The sequence below is a fragment of the Centruroides vittatus genome, unplaced genomic scaffold (assembly GCF_030686945.1).
Source record: "Centruroides vittatus isolate TY-2023 unplaced genomic scaffold, ASM3068694v2 contig_1213, whole genome shotgun sequence".
Classification (NCBI taxonomy): domain Eukaryota; kingdom Metazoa; phylum Arthropoda; class Arachnida; order Scorpiones; family Buthidae; genus Centruroides; species Centruroides vittatus.
The window spans coordinates 691,237-709,745 of record NW_027120776.1 but is presented as its reverse complement, the minus strand read 5'-3'; the positions used below and the strand labels follow the sequence as shown (position 1 = coordinate 709,745).

Here is an 18,509-nt window from a genome sequence, read left to right as displayed (position 1 = left end):
AGAGATACGCCGTTTGGGAGCATTCCGGGGCCAACCTGCCCCACACCGACAAATCCCCAAGAGACGTCAGGGCGAGAGCCGTTTGGGCGGTGGAGAAGTCCCTTGTTTTCAACAGAAGAAGCCCACTTCTGGAATAACGAACGTCCTCGATGAGCTCCGGGCGTGGGAATCGCGTCCGGAGTGCGGCGTGTAGCTCGGCCGGACGTAAACGACGAAGGGGGCCCTGGCCCTCCAGGAAGATCGTGAACAAGAAGTCCGATGGGAGGGACGGCCGAATAGAGCGGAGTTTATCCGCCTCCGCGAAAGGAGCCAAATACCGCAGTCCCGAGGGATCGGGGCCCCCCGGGCCCGACTCCGGGGACCGGGGGCGAATGCGCGGGGGCGAGGACGCCTCCGAAGCCATGGAGCAGTCCACACCGGATAGGCCCGTGAATCGCGCTCCTACCTGGGAGAAAGCTGGGAAATACTTTAATTCCGGAAATCCTTTTTCGATGCTGAAGTAGCCACTCGGGGCACCAGCCACCAGGAAGTAATCTCTGCCTGGGAATGAGCAAAAACCGAACAGTCGAAAAGCCACCAAAAAACTTTACACTCCCAAAAACCAAAATATGAGAGAAACCAAAAAGCACAAGTCTAGCACTCGAATCTTCTGACAATTCGAAAGTCGCGCCAAAACCTGTACGCCATATTGATCCCCTCCAACACTTCAAGTCGAATTCGAACTCGGACTCATCCTTCCCGTAAAGACGCCACCTGGCAGATCATCCAGAAAAATCGCCCAAATTAGAAAAATCAATAATTATAAACTCCAGTATCGAAGACATCGATTTCATCGTAAACAAACATCTAAATAGTTTTTTTTTTTTTAATATTTTAATATCGCTTAATCTATGGAACAGGGCTACTTATCCCCGAATCCGAAAAGAAGAAAAATGCCCTCTGTCGACGCTAAGGTAAACTACGTTACAAATTTAGATATCGGCTGCTTTTTTCGGATAATGTTTATGTTCGAGAGATAGCGGCAAAAATTCGATCATAAAGATAAGATTAATAAATAATTTAATTATTATCAGTTAAAAAAGAGAATCAAAGTTTACACGAGATGCAGTCGATATCTGTTGTGAGGCAACACTTGAGGCCAATAGTCCTCAATTGTGCAAACAGTTTAGCCAAAAGTAGGCATATCGAAAGGAAATTGCATGCAACTGCTTCGATAATGGGCAAATCTGTAAGTCCATATATAATATTTCTACTTAATAAATTAAAAATAACATTGTTTTGAAGCAGAGTATACAGAAATTTGTTTTTCTTACACGTGGATACAAACAATACTAATCAGTTGCAGGGGTGAGGTATTGCATGATTCAGCTGATATACCTTAGGGGTAGAGGGGTTAAGCTATGCTGACCAGTCACGTGATGCATCTTTATACCCTGCCAATTGTCAATAAACTAGTCCATTGTCTAAGGGGAGTGTCTTCCTGTGTTGGTCAGACTGTGCCTTAGGGTGCAACTATGTAGACACGAGCAAGTGATAATATGTGGCAAGAAGAGGTGAGATGCGATAAATATCAAACTGTGTTAGATATGTGCATGGTTTTACTTTGCGAGAACTATATCGCTCACTACTAAATTTGCATCTGTATAGTTGCACCCGTTGATTTACACATAAGCTAAACAAGTTGGTTAATGTTACAAGGGTTAACAAGTTGGTTAATGTTACAAGGGTTAACAAGTTGGTTAATGTTACAAGGTAACATTAACCAACAAGTTATAGCTTCTGCTCAGGCTATGGCTGTGGGCTTTAATTTTTAAATTGGTGCCATTAAATTGTTCATTATTTGAGAGTAAGAGTATGTTACAGCATAAGACAGGTATACGGGACCAAATTTACATTTATTTTGAAGTAAATGTAAATTTGGTTCTGTATACGCTGTTAAATCATTTACATTCATTACGTAAATGCTTATACAGCATACATTATATATTCTGATACAAAATTTCAAACACCTTTCACTCTTTTCTAGCAATTTCTTTAATTAAATCAAAGAAACTAATGTCTTTGGCTATTTTTAATGGCCTTCTTCAGGTTAAACAAAAATGGAACATCAGTTTAGAATATAAGTCAGAACATAAATTTAAAACATCAGAACATAAACATAAAACATCAAGATTCTGATTTATATTTTAACTGATGTTCCATTCTTGTTTAACCTGAAAAAGGCCATTTAAAATAGCCAAAGACATTAGTTTCTTTGATTTAATTAAAGAAATTGCTAGAAAAGAGTGAAAGGTGTTTGAAACTTATAGAAAAGTTCTAGTTTACTGTGCATAGAATTCTGATACAAAGTATATTATACACAATATTTATACATTTACATGTAAATAGAATAGTCAGAAATTTCCTTTGCTTAACAATGGATACATTGTCTGGTAAAGAAGCTTTAATACAGCTGAATGAGCAAACCAATAATGTAGCCTTTTTTATTTGAAACAAGTGAGGTTGAGGCCGAAGTTTTCAACGTGAAAACGTGTACATCAGACATTCAGTGCCACTTTCCCGTAAGCCTAGAAGTTTGACAATGGTGTTTGGAAAGTCAGTGAATCATGCTCGACATTCCAAACGCCATTGTCAAACTTCTAGGCTTACAGGAAAGCAGCACTGAACATCCGACATACACGTTTTCATGTTGAAACTTTGGCTTCAACCTCGCTACAGACTATGTCACTGTTTCACTTATCCATCTGTATTAAAGCCACTTTACTAGGCAATGGCTTTAACAGGGAGGCTGAATCTCCTTGGTCTTCCTGTTAGAATATATGTTGACGAATTTAATATGATGATGGAGTGGATGTAAATCAAATATGATGTGATTTGAAAATCCTGACTTGGATGATAATTCATTTTAGGGCATTACAAAAGAAATAATTTTTCAACTCTACTTTTTACCAATCAAAGATTTAACTATTGAGGTTGGTTTAGTTTCTCCCAGTCATCAACAGGAAGATACCTAGAAAGAACACAAGAAAAAAATTGAAATTTGTGCAAAAAATGGAGGGAAATGTACAGATTATGTCTAACATACATAGGGACTTTGTGGATATTATAAGGGATGATCAATAAATAGCCAGCCATTGAAAATAAAATATAATGAGTACACATTTTATTTTATACATAATCACCCAGACTGTTGAGGTATTAATCTTACTGCCCTACAAGACGTGATTCTGTGTTTAAAAATTCCAGCAAGTTGTGTGACTTTTCTGGATGTTAAAAAATAACTTTTATAGAATTTATTGTAATAATATATCTTATTTAATTATAATAAATAAGATGTATGTGGTGCCATCTGATATCAGATTTTATAAAACTCTTCTTAATTTTTTAATTATTATAAAATGGCAAAAAGCTTAATCTTGAGGGTAGAGATGAGTTTCATTAAAAAGTGTAAATGTTAATAATGAATAAAGTCTTTATTAAGTCATACCCCTCTCAAGATATGACACACGACACTCATTTATCTCCTCACCCTCTGAAGGTTAAAGGTCATTTAAGCACTAAAATGTAATAACATCAACATCCCTCATATACAAGCAACATGCAAAATTTTGTTTCTTTGTCTTTACTTCATCCTGAGATATTAAGCAAAATAGATGCCAACACACACAGAATTTTTTTGTTGTTTTTTATTTTTACTTTTTTATGTTCAGGAGTCTCAAAACATAGAGATTTGCCTATATTTTGTGTTATATAAACCTATATAGGTTTATATAACACAAAATAATGTTTGATATTCTTAGTATTTGACGATGAATCAAGTACAAAAGCACTAGAACGTTATATACTTTTTTTTATTTTATTAAACTGTGTTAAAGTATTTATCTGTGATTTAAATTTATAAAATCCTTTATGTATTCTAATTAAATTGTATGATTAGGAAATTTTCATGACAAAGGTTTAATTCATAATCATCATATTTCAAAATATTGAGAAATTATTACATTGAAAGCATTTAAGTTTGCATGATTATAAATAATTATAAAATTTCAAGTCTTCTCCTAATTGAAAAAAGAAGGACAATTTCTTAGAAAGAATGATAATTAAAATATTCTTAGAATAAAAATTTACCATACATTGACATTGACATATAGGCTACTAAATGTGTGTTTACGTATTTTAAACATTATTGAAGTGCATTTTATTTCCATTTTCAGATATTTATACTCTCTACATATTTCTGAAGATTAAGATATAATTTCTATGTAAATTGGTTAATAAAATATAATACAGAAAGTCCTTATTGTTTTTCAGAATATGTTCTTGAAATTCTATTAATGATGAAATAATAAATATAAAGATGAATACATCTCATATATGTTTTCATACATTTAACGTTAAAGAAATACTTTAAAAACTAGTTTACTTCATCAAAATATTTTGGATTTTGTATCAACTTTAAATGAAAAAGAACATTCCAGAAGATTTTACAATTTTTATATTATAGAAAATGTGTTTAAGATATATACAACTTAAAATGTTTAATAATAATAAGTTAAAAGCAACACAAGCAATTATTTATTGTGACGTCGTCACAATGCCGGGCTGCATATTTTAATTGTATTTTTAATTCATTCAATTTAAAATATTTGTTCTCCACCTCAGATTAGTAGTGGCTTGCCCCTTTGCATTATACTTTTCCTTTAACAATAGAGTCATCTATTGTTAAATGAAAAGTATCATCTATCTAACACCTTTCGGAGGAAATTTTTGAATTAAAATAACATGACTTCCAGTTTGCATTGGAAGTTTGTATATAGTTAATCAGGGTCTCTTGCCTGTAAGGTTACCATATCTGGTCTCATTTTTCATCTGTCTAACTCTGTTCTTGAGATAAGGAAAGACAGATAGACAGATGGACAACAGTGGGAATTTACAAGTTTACAATTTTTTCAAATTGCAGTCCAATAACTGTTTGTAAAGTCATTCATAAAGACAACCATAATTTTCTGTAATTCGACATACATTTTAATGAACTGAAAAACAATTATTTGGATCTGTAATTGAACTACAAATTAGGCTGAAAACATTTGTCAGTTTAAGTTCTGAGCATCTTTCAGGTTGGTTATTAGAAGTTATTAATTCTCCAAGAGCTGCTATTGTTGTAAGATAGAGTTTAAAAAATTTTTTTTCACAGTGTATCTGGTCAGTTATCATATATTAAGTCAGAAATTCAAACACAAAAATAATCAGTGAAGCTAAAAATTTATTTTATTGCTTCAGTAAAGCAGATTTTTAAGTTTTATTCAAGTATGGTGAGCACAAGATAAAGAAGAAATTGGTTATTTATTACAAATAACTAACCTTTTTTTTATTGTGCTTACAGGAATATGTCATACTTGAACCATTACAAAGAAACACCTGAAATTTTGCACATTATGTAAGAAATCCAGTAACAAGTTGCTTAACTTTCCTGGCAACATTTAAAACTGCATGCTCGGTGCTGCCATCTGTTACAAAATTTTATTAAAAAGCTTTTATATTTGTTTTAATTATCATTACACACACACACACATCCATATATATATATAGAAAAAACCCACCCAAACTTTTTTGCATTTCTCAATGTTTCAAGGTTCTGAGTCCAAAAAATGTAAAAATCTTGGGGGGTATTTGACCAATTGCCATACTTTCCCTCTGTTATATATATTAGAGCTGGAAGAATAAAAAGAAATAAGTAAAACAAGTAATCAATTCAGGATACAATCTCATGAACAGGACTTCTGTGTTCATTCTATGCAATGGCTGATCTTTTGTTAATTTTATCAATAAAAAATTAATGAAGAACTTAGCTTTTAACTTCTTAAGAGTTTCTAAGTAAACTCAACTTACAGATATAAATAATTTATTATTCTAAATTAAAATTTTTTTAATGTAAAATAAATGCTATTGAAGATGGAATATAGATTTTAATGAGTAAAATTATAAATTCAATAAATACAATCCTTTACCAATGTTCATAGTGCATTGTGGGATAAAATGTTACCCCCATTTGAATTATTATTATTATTATTTAAATTAGAAATTTTTTATAAATGAATTAATTATGTCAAGTAACCAAATATTGCTGAAATTCCTATGGATCATTTTTATCTCTTCAGATACAAGTATTATTGTATGCCTTTTTCTGAATAGTGTCAAGTTATTAATTCCTTATACTTATACCAGTGTTTTTCAACCTTTTTCTAATAGCGGCATCCTAACGTGGTAATTTTTTATTGTTGCACCTCTACTTTTTTATTATGGGCATTGATCCATAAGGGATAGAGAGGACTCATCATCCCAATGTTTTTGAACTGGTAAATTAGTTCCCACTCCCAATATATTTTTTATACCATTCTACAAAAACTAGGATTAGAAATGAATACTTTACACAATTCTACACCTTATTTTTTTGTATCCATTCGAAACCAGTCAATGCGAAATTTTTCTTATTCGTCATTGGTGCAACCCCAATATGCAGTGTCTTTCAAAAAGAATGCTATCACTTTAAATTATTATAATTACGTTAATTATTATCTGAGAACATTGTAATGTACACTGAAACATTGGAAAACTGTTCATTTGCCCATTACAATTTCTCAATGTGTGTAGCTCATGTCACAATATATATCCTACTAATAGTCATATTTTTCCTAGGCTCACTATGGCATATCTATCTTCAATCCTCCCACAGCAGCCACAATTCACCCTTTGAAGCTTAATAATTTCTGTGCCTTTGTCGAAAATTTCTGAAATTTTGCATGGAGGTTCGTGTATTAGTGGGATTGACGCTTTTAAATTTTGGTGGTTAAAGGTCGATGGGGTGGGGAGATAGATAGGGTTGTATGTCGGTCGTATCACCAGTAGAGTAGTTTTTGCTCGTTATTAGCATTTAAAATTTTTTATATAACTCGTCTCTACTCTCAAAATGAAGCCTTTAGCCATTTTATAATAATTAATAATATAAAAAGATTTTTTAATAAATAGCATAACAGATGGCGCCACGCACAATTTTAAATTTTTTATGCCAGGAAAGTTATGCAACTCCTTGCTGGATTTTTTAACTTTTTATTATCATAAATGTTATTTTTTTTCTATTACAATTCGTGTATTGACTTTTAACTAAGATTATGATGTGTAAAAATACATAAAACTATTTAATATTATTTATATGTCGTTTATTTATTTTTAACAAGGATAAAACGCAAAACTTTGGAGTATTTCCATTAAGTATGACAAGGTGAAAATTCAAGCCAGAATTCGATGAGTCAACTTATCAATCGTCAATATAGCGAAAGATATGGGAAGAAACATTTACATTAGTATAAAACTCGAGGTAACGGCGCGTAAATTTTACACGAGTTACGTTCTAAATAACAGTCTTTAGAAGTGGAAGTCAGTGCAAGTCGACTCCTGGTTCGGTCCAAATTAACCTTCTCATTCTTATATAATTTCGCTCCTTAATTCTGTAAACCTGGATTGCTTCCGTAAGCGTAACATGAAGAAGGATCAGTCGCGTTTCGGGAAGAGGTTACAGAAGTTCGTCTTTAATAATTCCTCCCCCAAAATGGAATCGGTAAAGTAACAATTATTTTATTTTTTTTTAGGATTTCGTTGTAGAAATATAAGTAATGTCTCTTTGAACTGGTTAAAAAACCAGTTCCCTGCTCTGTATTGATGAAATTGCTGAACGGTTACGTGTTAAGTATCCGTTTCTTTCTGTATACAATAAAAAAATGTAGCCGTTACGCGATTTTTTTTGAGGCCAGCATCGTAACACAGTCATCTGCAAGGATGGATTTGCACGTAACTAAACAAGCTGCAACTTAAGACCTAACATTGTATGTATCGTTATTTTGGTGGAGGGGAAGGGCCTGTTATCTGTTACAGCTTAGAGGCCCTTCCACCTCTGTATCTTGTGTCATCTCTAGAAGCTAGTAGATGACGCATAAACTGAGTGTTAATGAAAACGTGTTAAAGTATTTTTAGAAGTTTACAAAAGTCATGGGTTCGATTTCCTCTCGAAATCAATACGCCTCTTCTGATTTTTGAATATTTTATATATTAATTTTCTATATCTTGCCTCGTATAATGTAAAATGATGACGAAATTCGCAAATCGCATCGATGCGCGACACATTCGATTTATAATGACTTTGCATTGCAATCGAATTTTTGGGCCTCAATTTGTAGATTTGTATAAATTCCCACTGTTGTCTGGCCTTTCTTAATCTCGAGAACGGAGTTAGATGATACCAGATATAGAAAGTAAGCTTGGGGGCAGAAGGCCCCCGATTAACTATATACGACACGTCATTTGAATTCAAAAATTATCCTCCCCCGAAAGGAGTTAATGACTGGCACGACTCCATTGCTATTAGAAAAGTATGATGTACAGGGGCAAGACACTACTATTTCTGTATATGGGGAGTCGTCGATGCTATTTTGGTGGTAAAGGTCAAGGGGTTGGGGAAATAGAGGAGGTCACGTGTCGTATCTCGAGTGGAGTCAGAGTTAATAAAAATTTTACTCGTTATTGGCATTTACAAGTGTTTAAAAACGCGCCCCTACCCACCAAAATATGTTTTTTTTTAATTTTATAATAATTAATAAGAGATTTTATTTAAAATTAATTTTTATATTAACAGATGGCGCCACATATAACTATGTAAAATGAGTGCCGGGAAAGTCGTGCAACAGCCATATTAGTTTTTTTTTTAATATTTAAATATTAAAAATATTATTTAAATTCATTTTTTGAATATTTTTTTTTTTTTGAAAACATTTTTATTCCGTGACATCTCAGATTTTCCTATTTATGTGTAGAAGTATGCCAAAGGTTGAAGAGTCGAAAAGGCATCTAAAGACAAATTTCCCACCAGGGCGGCACTACCTGCAAGTCAGGCTCGCCGTAGCTGGATTGTTTACAATAGAAATCGGTTTTGACGTAATAATGCCTGCTGAGTACTATGTTCTGGGGTGTAAAAATGGCTACGCCTCTTGTAAAAGATGTGCCATGTTTTCGTTTCTGAGAGATCTGGAAAAACAAAATGCCAAGACACTTCGAAATCACCAAGAACTCATTTGTTTGTGAGTTGCATTTTGATAGTAGCGAGGTTGCGGCCGAAGTTTTCATCTCTAAAACGTGAACGTTGAGCACTGCTTACAAGATAGCGCCGCTCGATGTTCACGTTTTAGAAACGAAAACTTCAGCCACAACCTCACTAGTAATTACATTATAAGGACGTACGATGTGATTATTAAGGGAGAAAAACATATGGAGAAGCGTTTACAACCAATGCTAAGACAGGATGCAATTCCTACCACTTTTCCTGGTATGCCTGTGTATCTATCGAAAAGTTGCACAGAGAGAGAACATCTCCATTGAAAAGAAAGGCAAAAGAGGCATTTTTAGATATAAGGATTGGTAATGAAAATGTATGTATGAAACTTCAGTATATGGTATTTGTGTACAGTTCGTTGCCAATGAATAGTAGAATATGTCATGTCTTATGTTTGCTGATCAATGGATCCGTGTAAAGGTATCTTCACTGGATCACCAAAGTTGCAGGTATATCACTGACGAGTGCACTAAATACTATAGCTGTGTTTTCAACACTAAGGAGAGCTTATGGACGGGAAGCCCCGATTAACTATATGTGAACTTCCAGTTTAAAAAGAAAGTTGCATTATTTCAATTTAAAAATTTTCTCTCGAACAAAGTTAGATTATAGGAACCGGCATGACTTCATTTTTAACAGGAAGTCATTGCTCTTTAATGCAATCCAGTTTTGGAACGTTGAAGAGACTCAATGTTTGCCTAGTATAAGACGAAAATATTTGTCTGGAAATTAAATATATTAAAGTCCTTTACTGGTAATTTAAGGTTTTTCTAATTGTGTGTTATATTGTTTATATCAGCGTTTCTCAAAGTGGGCGATAACGCCCCTTGTGGGCGATGAGTAAATCTAGGGGGGCGCTGGAGGCAAGGTACTGAACGGTGACCAAAGGCAAAAGTTGGGGTCACTGACAGCCGTTCCCTTTCCTCTGTTAAACGGATAAGAGGAAACATTGCATTTAATGGTTTCCAGATGTTGAGAACAATGTACGGTAAGGGCACAAAGTGTGAGGTTCATAGAAAAGTTTTCCTAAGAATATTTTCAATCCTTTCTCACACAAGAGAAAATGAGTTAGGGGGCGTTAGGTATAACTTTACGAACAAAGGGGGCCGTGGATCAAAAAAGTTTGAGAATCACTGGTTTATATCAATCCACTCTGTTGAAGAGGTTGGACTTTGATTTAGAATACTCCAATGGAAACGGTTGACATTCAAAATGGCAGATTGTTTGCTTGTATAAATTTAGAGCTTTAGATTCTAAGAAAAACAGCTGACCACTTGCTTGTTTACAATTGATTACACCCAACACTAGCTATAATAATAAAACATGCTTCATGCTTCTAATTCTCTTATATTGAAAGAGAAACTAAGATTTATTATTGGCTAGTTACATTTATTTTTTAAAATAAAATCTCTTTTTTTCATAACCCTGGATAGTGAAATTTTATAGAAAACTGATCATGCAGTCACACAACTTAAGAGAATTGCATTGTGATGTCAATGAGAGAAAGGAGGGCAAGTGGTGGTTCTGATAATTGGAGTCCTACTGTACTACTAAAATATTAAAAGAAATCGTTGGATCTGTCCAGTATCTCCCATTGTCTCATATATATTAGAATATCCCTAATAATTTAGATTATTGGATGACTTAAGCAGTTAAGGTATGTGCTATTATTGCGAGAGACCAAACTGAAGTCTAGATTGGATATGCGGAAACAGTGGTGGTCCTAGGCAAAATTAGAATTTATTTTTGATCCCTATTAAAAGAACAATAGATTTATTTAAGCCTACAATAATATGAACATTTTTAATGTAAAAGTAGACTGTAAAATGTTGATAAAGGAATAAAAATGTGTACAGTGGTTTTTTAACGAATTGGAAAAGCTGCTTTCCTGCTTTTAGAAATGCTGAATTATCAACTACTGAGGAAAATTTCAGTTCTGCAACAATCTCTCTTTCAACAGACAAGATCAAAAGTGCAGAAAGTTTCTTTTGACACATTGGAGGCAGTTCTTGATCAATTTTGACCTTGAAAACAATCATTAAGTGAGCCCCTATGCATCACTTTTTTTGCCCTTTTCATTTACCTGGTTATCATTTGTCAGAAATTGTCCTACTTATATTGGTTCTGTCTCTTGGCACTCGGCTGTCTCATAGGTTCCGACTAAATCCAAGATAGATAAAAATACTAGGGCAAAAAATGTATTATTTAAAAAAGTTTAATGATACATTTTATGATATAATTAAAGTTGTTTATGTTAGAACTGATTATATATATTCACGTGTGTTTAAGCTTACTCTTAATCAGTAAGGAGCAGCTTCCATTTCTAACTCTGTCCTATGGGCACCAAGAGGGCCCACAAGGCAGAAACAATCGTGCCCATTGGTAGTTCAGCCGGCCCGAGAGGGTTGAGTGGTAAAGGATAAGGCCCAACATACCCACGACAGATCACCCCAAAATTTCCTGGGGTTTTTCCAACCACAGATTTAATTCCATGCTCCCCAAAGTGGCTGATGCTTTATCTGCTTTGTCATGTATTGATAGCCACCAATTATTATTAGGCCAAATTCTAGAATTTAATTAATTAATCTAATTAATAACAAAAGTTCTCACTAATGTATGTATTGTATTTGCTCTTGTTTGTTTAGGAAGAATTCAGGACAGAGTCCGATACTTTTGGAGAATTGAAAGTTCCAGCTAGTAAATATTACGGAGCTCAAACTATGAGGTCTATGATGAACTTTAATATAGGTGGACCTTCGGAAAGAATGCCTGTACGTACAAAATAATGATTTCTATAGATTTTATTGGTTATTTAATTACAAGTCGATGTTATTGTTTTATTTTACAAAATAATTTTTAATATATTTCATAGGATCCAATTATTAAAGCATTTGGAATATTGAAAAAGGCTGCAGCAGAAGTTAATAAAGAATTCGGATTAGATCCCAAAGTTGCAAATGCTATATCACAAGCTGCTGATGAAGTTAATATTTAATTTTGTATTATTAAAATGTATTATAAAAATTTTTAAGGCATTTTTAACAAGAATAAACCTCTTGTCAATTACAGGTAATAGCAGGTAAACTACAGGACAACTTTCCTTTGGTCATATGGCAGACGGGTTCTGGCACTCAGACTAATATGAATGTTAACGAAGTGATTTCAAATAAGGCAATTGAGATATTAGGTGGTAAACTTGGAAGCAAAACACCTGTCCATCCTAATGATCATGTAAATAAAAGTCAGGTAAGTATTTTCTGTACTTTTATAATCAAATATACAATAGCGAGGTTGAGGCCGAAGTTTTCAACGTGAAAACGTGTACGTCGGACATTCAGCGCCGCTTTCCTGTAGGCCTAGAAGTTTGACAATGGTGTTTGGAAAGTCAGTGGAATCATGCTCGACATTCCAAATGCCATTGTCAAACTTCTAGGATTACAGGAAGGCGGCGCTGAACGTCCGACGTACACGTTTTTGCATTGGAAACTTTGGCCTCAACCTTGCTAATGTTGGAGCATTAAAGTTTCTAACTGCTCCTTAAGTTAAAATCATGATGATTGATTGTAGTGAGATAAATTCAGAACTGTTGTACTCGTACGGCGTGAATATTGAAAATATAGAGCCATAAAAACTATTTAACATTCAGACAAAACAATTTTGAACTTTTGGATGGTCATTGCTTTATCATTCTTTTATTGGCATGCTTGAGTTAAAATCAAGCAGTTTTTCCATTTTTTTTAAAACTGAAACACTACATCTCATATTTTCAATTATACTTTTATAATTTTGAATCAAATTACAGTAGAGTGTCGTTTATCTGAATCAATTGGGGACTGGGGTTGTTCTGATAACTGATTATGTACGAAAAAATATATTAACCTGAAGCCGACCTTGGGTAAGGTCAAAAGCGTTCGTTTGATGATTTATTAAAGTTTTGTCACCAGAAGTAAAGGTTATTTAGTGTTATGACCACTGTGAACGTTTTACGAAGATGAGTGATAAGAATATTGGTTTCTGTCATTGTTGTTCGCAGTGTGAAAACAGTCTTATAGCAAAAGAAAAGTTATTTTTTACAATTTTCATGTCTACTCAATCTTGAAGTTTAGACTATTCACAAAAAATAATAAAATATTTTTGAGTCTATCATTAATCCTTTAATCCGACCACCGAAGTAACAGCAATAATGGTTAGAAGAATAAACTTTAACAACAAGTAAAACGTACGTAGAAAATTCACAAAGTTAAAACCGATCTAGTGTCAGCCTTTTATTTGAGGATCTGACACTTTTCTATTAAAACTACAAAAATTCTTCTCATACATACTGTCCTAATCACCAGAGGGCTAGAAGCAGTATAAATGGGATTAGGACAGTATGTATGAGAAGAATTTTTTGTAGTTTTAATAGAAAAGTGTCAGATCCTCAAATAAAAGGCTGACACTAGATCGGTTTTAACTTTGTGAATTTTCTACGTACGTTTTACTTGTTGTTAAAGAAGTTTATTCTTCTAACCATTCTTGCTGTTACTTCGGTGGTCGGATTAAAGGATTAATGATAGACTCAAAAATATTTTATTATTTTTTGTGAATAGTCTAAACTTCAAGATTGTTATTTTTTACAATATTTATGACAGATTTGTCATTCTTCGTCATGTTTTTGATCTAACTTACTAATTTTTTATATGAAATTTTGTATTTTGTTAATTGTAATTAGTTTTTCTTACGAAATTTTTGTGTAGGTATTATCTCTATGAAAATAAATTTTTCAAACTACTGCAATATTTATATGTATGGAAAGAGAGTAGCGAGGTTGAGGCCAAAGTTTAAAATCCAAAAACGTGTACGTCGGACGTTCGGCACCGCTTTCCCGTAAGCCTAGAAGTTTGACAATGGCATTTGGAAAGTCAGTGGAATCATGCTCGACATTCCAAACTTCTAGGCTTACAGGAAAGTGGCGCCGAATGTCTGACGTACACATTTTCGCGTTTAAAACTTCAGCCTCAACCTCGCTAGTATCTTCTAAGATCTCTCCAGAAACAGTTCTTTCAAGAATTGCAGTGGCTTCTGTTTTACTATATCGTCATCTTCCAGTTTATGCAAAATGATGCTTTCAACAGATTAATTAGATGGACTTCTTACTTATTTTGAAATTAGTATTTATATTGCTTAATAAAGGCAAATAGAAGCAAGCATTTTTTGTAATATGCAATGTCATTTTTTTTTGTTTATTGATGAGAAAATCTTTATAATTTAATGTTGGTTATTTCTAGCAGAAGAAAAGCGACATTATCAATAAACTGTTATAAGTTACTGGTAGCTTCATAATCTCGATGTCGTAATTATTAAAGTATTTTTATTCACTGTAAAACTTTTTTTAGAGTTCCAATGACACTTTTCCTACGGCAATGCATATCGCAGCAGCGATGGAGGTGGAATTGTCTCTCATTCCGGCATTAAAACAGCTTTTAGATGCATTAAAAAGTAAATCCAATGAATTTAATGACATCATTAAAATAGGAAGAACACACACTCAGGTAACTGTTCTTTAAATTTATTAACATTATAGAAACTTTTTATTAATATAAAATTTTTTTTGTTATAAATTTTATATTAATATTTTTGTAAAAGACAAATCTATTAGTTTTTCTTCTTTTGACATTAATTTTTCAATTAATTTTTGGTTTCTAATGATCTTACATATTATATGCAATAGGTTCTACTTGTAATTGCTTTGGGACTTGCCTAAACTGGTAACAATAACTGCCCAACAACATTAAGCAGTGCAATTAAGACAAATTACAGGAAGTTTTCCTATTATAGACTAGAATTAAAAGAACGAGTTAAAACTATTTAATAAATCTTCAAGTTAATTACCGTATATCTCGGCGGATAAGACGACCTTCAGATAAGACGAGGTATAAATTTTCGTCAAAGTTTTATGGTTTTAGCATATATCTGTCCCATAAGATGACCCACAAACTATCAACGGCCTATGAATTTAGTTTAGATCAGCGATCATCATCTGGATAACAACACTGTATAGTGTATATGGAATTATGTCCTGTTTGTAATCTTTTGAATAAACAAATTTTATTTTCTTGCACCTGGCAGCACTGCCTTGCGATTGTTGCAAACATTCGCACTGATTCGGGCATTCGGGTAATGACTGACTATTCACAAAAACATTCTATGGGCTATTCTATTTTGGGCACATACTCTACTCTCTTCTGGTAAATAATTATGGTTTGTCTGTCTTTTTATAATGGTTTTAATTTATATAAATTTCAATCTAATTTTTTTTTGTATCTGTCGTATAAGACGAACCCGGATTTTGGAGACCATTTTTTATGATTCAACTATCGTCTTATCCGCCGAGATATACAGTAATAATTCGTCTAGTATTGCTTGCAATGCAGCGAAGCATCAAAAATCTGGACTAACTGAGATCAGACTCCATCTGGATTTTCAAATGTGTGTGTTAATTAGCATTCTAAGTATAACTTGAATTTGAAGTTGTGTTTTAAGTTCAGGTTAGTAATTCACAAGAAATGTAAAAATACTTAAAGATTCAAAATATAATTTCAGAATGAATGTTAGAACATCAACAATGCAAAGATGAAAGGACGACGACAACAAAGTTACTGTTGAAAGGATTAATATCTGTTTTTCAATGGCCCAATCAAATTTTTGACGCTTTACTGTACTTATTATTACTACTAACAGAAGCAATTTAGTTTTTAATATTAAATGACGTGACATATTTGCCCAATACTCGACTATTTTAAATAAGTGTTTACATTTTAAGCATTACTATCGTAAATGTTGTTACATTCTTCGTGGACCAGACTGCACCTTTCCTTTTAAATGAATTATTTTCACGATATATTTCTTTGCAGGATGCTGTACCATTAACATTAGGTCAAGAATTTAGTGCTTATGCTACTCAGATTGAGTTTGGAATCGAAAGGGTCAAAGCATGCATGCCCCGAGTTTATTTTCTAGCAGCAGGTATATTTTTGCAAAAATTAATTTATTAAATGGACTTCTAAATAGTAAACGTGTTAAACTTTTCAGGAGGCACGGCGGTGGGAACCGGTCTCAATACACGTATTGGTTTTGCAGAGAAAGTAGCTGCCAAAGTGTCAGAAATCACGGGTAATCCATTTATTTATATGCAGTGTTATTTTTCTGAACGCAGCAAGATTTGTTATACAGTATAATATTTACATTTGACAAATGTTTAATGCAATTATCAAAATGATTCATACTTTAAATGGTTTCAGGATTACCATTTGTGACGGCACCTAACAAATTTGAAGCACTAGCTGCACACGATGCAATGGTAGAGCTTTCGGGAGCATTAAATGTGATAGCGTGTAGTTTAATGAAGATAGCAAACGACATCCGTTTCTTGGCATCCGGTCCACGCTGTGGGCTAGGGGAATTGTCCTTGCCAGAAAACGAACCGGGTAGCAGCATAATGCCAGGTATTTAAAAAATTAAGATGAAATTTTAATGTCGTACGAGGAACTAAAGTTGGATAATTACAGGTAAAGTAAATCCTACACAGTGTGAAGCAATTACAATGGTGGCTGCGCAAGTTATTGGAAATCACGTGGCGCTGAGTGTCGGCGGAAGTAATGGCCATTTCGAGTTAAACGTTTTCAAGCCGATGATGGTCGCAAACGTCTTGCGATCCATACGTCTAATTGCAGATAGTTCGATTTCTTTTACAGTTAACTGCGTGAAAGGAATTCAACCAAACCGGTACGTCTGCAATCATTTCTTTTTTTGTTATAGTCTTTAGTAAACATTAATGTAATAAAATTCATTTTCAGAGAAAATATTGAAAAGTCATTGAATGAATCTCTGATGTTGGTAACCGCGCTCAATCCTCACATAGGATACGACAAAGCCGCTCAGATTGCCAAAAAGGCTCATAGAGAAGGAACAACTCTGAAGGAATCTGCACTGTCGTCAGGTTTAACTGCCGAACAGTTTGACAAATGGGTCAGACCAGAAGATATGTTGGGCCCTAAGTAAACTATTTATGACATGATTAATATGCAATAGTAATAGTTTTTCAACGAAGGATTTAATAAACATTTTTATAAATTGCTTTATTTGATTAAACTAAAATTTATCGGGATTAATTTTCATTTCTTCGCATAATCTCGAATATAAATCATTCATAAAATTATTATCGCAAACGGAAAGATTGTGACTGACAAACACTTGTTTTCCAGTCTTTTGAGAGAGTTTGCTCGCCCAACTCGTGGATACGTAATCTGCCTGATTACCCATAATTAACGTCGAAAGCGGAAATTTCTCAAACTTCGATTTCACGGCCACCACCAAATTTTTAAAATGTCCGTCGTCTCCAATCCATAAGTAGAAACTGTCTTTCATACTGATAACTTGAAAAAATACGGGAACTCTTGCAATTACGTCCGAGAACTGGTGATGATTGATGAAACATTCTTCCATATTTACAATAACCTGAAAAAAAGGTAATTTTAAATCTATACATTAGGAACACACGCAATGTTATATAAGATACCTTTCCATACTTTTCGGAAATGTATTTTTAAATAAGATCCTGTATTTGACAGGGTCTAAAATCATGTTATTCAACCATTAATGACAATACCTAATGTTCTGGAAAACCGACAAAAATTTAAATAAAAAACAAATATAAGTGATTAAGGTAAAACACACAAACAATACAGATTTGTCTGATCAAAAGTACCAGACGAAAGGTCTAAAATTCAATTCCAAATTTGGGACGCCTCGTAGAATCGAGGAAATGTGTTATTTTAAGTATAAAAAAAATACCCAAAGATTTTTGAGTAATTCTTAATCATATTAATAATCCATTATAAAATAATTTTTGAGTAAATAAATCATTGGCATCATTTTAATTACAATTAAATTATTTTGACACTAAACTAATTGAGAACGCTTATAGAAAACAACAGACTGCTAGCAATAGACATCGCGCACATAATTATGACATCTCAAAATACTTTTGGGAGGAAGACACGAAAGGAATCCCAAAGACAGCTTATGTGGAAAACGGAGAGGACCGAGTGAATATTTACACGATTTCTTTTTATTTCAGTAGCTTTGTGTGTTAAGGACTTGGACTGTTTTATATAAAATTTATGAAATTCAACATCCATGTCACGTGACACTTAATATCGTGTAAGGTCTAGTTAGTACCGAATCAAAAATGGTTATTGATGACCATATACTCGTGTCTGATATTCTAGGGCATAGCTCCTCAAACTATCGAGATCTATAGAGCTAGGCTCATGTTTGCATAAGAACCACTACAAAGTGGATACAAACT

General features: G+C 33.5%; 1 protein-coding gene across 4 annotated transcripts; it reads left to right on the top strand.

Annotated features, from left to right (window-relative positions):
* The first annotated feature begins 875 nt into the window (after nucleotides 1-875).
* LOC136986095 (fumarate hydratase, mitochondrial-like) lies at nucleotides 876-17,275 on the top strand. Of its 4 annotated transcripts, none has more exons than XM_067283577.1 (10): nucleotides 876-953; nucleotides 11,806-11,931; nucleotides 12,033-12,143; nucleotides 12,230-12,406; nucleotides 14,536-14,691; nucleotides 16,054-16,165; nucleotides 16,232-16,312; nucleotides 16,441-16,644; nucleotides 16,708-16,924; nucleotides 16,996-17,275. In XM_067283577.1, exons 1-10 carry the CDS (start codon nucleotides 891-893, stop codon nucleotides 17,198-17,200), a joined length of 1,452 nt encoding a protein of 483 aa, XP_067139678.1. In that variant the 5' UTR covers nucleotides 876-890; the 3' UTR covers nucleotides 17,201-17,275. The 4 variants fall into 4 exon arrangements, with proteins under 4 accessions (XP_067139678.1, XP_067139664.1, XP_067139672.1 ...); XM_067283563.1 differs by lacking the exon at nucleotides 876-953 and adding an exon at nucleotides 960-1,228; XM_067283571.1 differs by lacking the exon at nucleotides 876-953 and adding an exon at nucleotides 7,502-7,615.
* Nucleotides 17,276-18,509: the final 1,234 nt, after the last annotated feature.

Excerpts from the sequence above, each read along its gene's own strand:
- LOC136986095 (XM_067283563.1), top strand. The coding sequence starts at position 1,103 with ATGCAGTCGATATCTGTTGTGAGGCAACACTTGAGGCCAATAGTCCTC. Across the intron at positions 16,313-16,440 it reads CAAAGTGTCAGAAATCACGG|GATTACCATTTGTGACGGCA; the intron begins GTAATCCATTTA and ends AAATGGTTTCAG. Across the intron at positions 16,925-16,995 it reads AAAGGAATTCAACCAAACCG|AGAAAATATTGAAAAGTCAT; the intron begins GTACGTCTGCAA and ends ATTCATTTTCAG.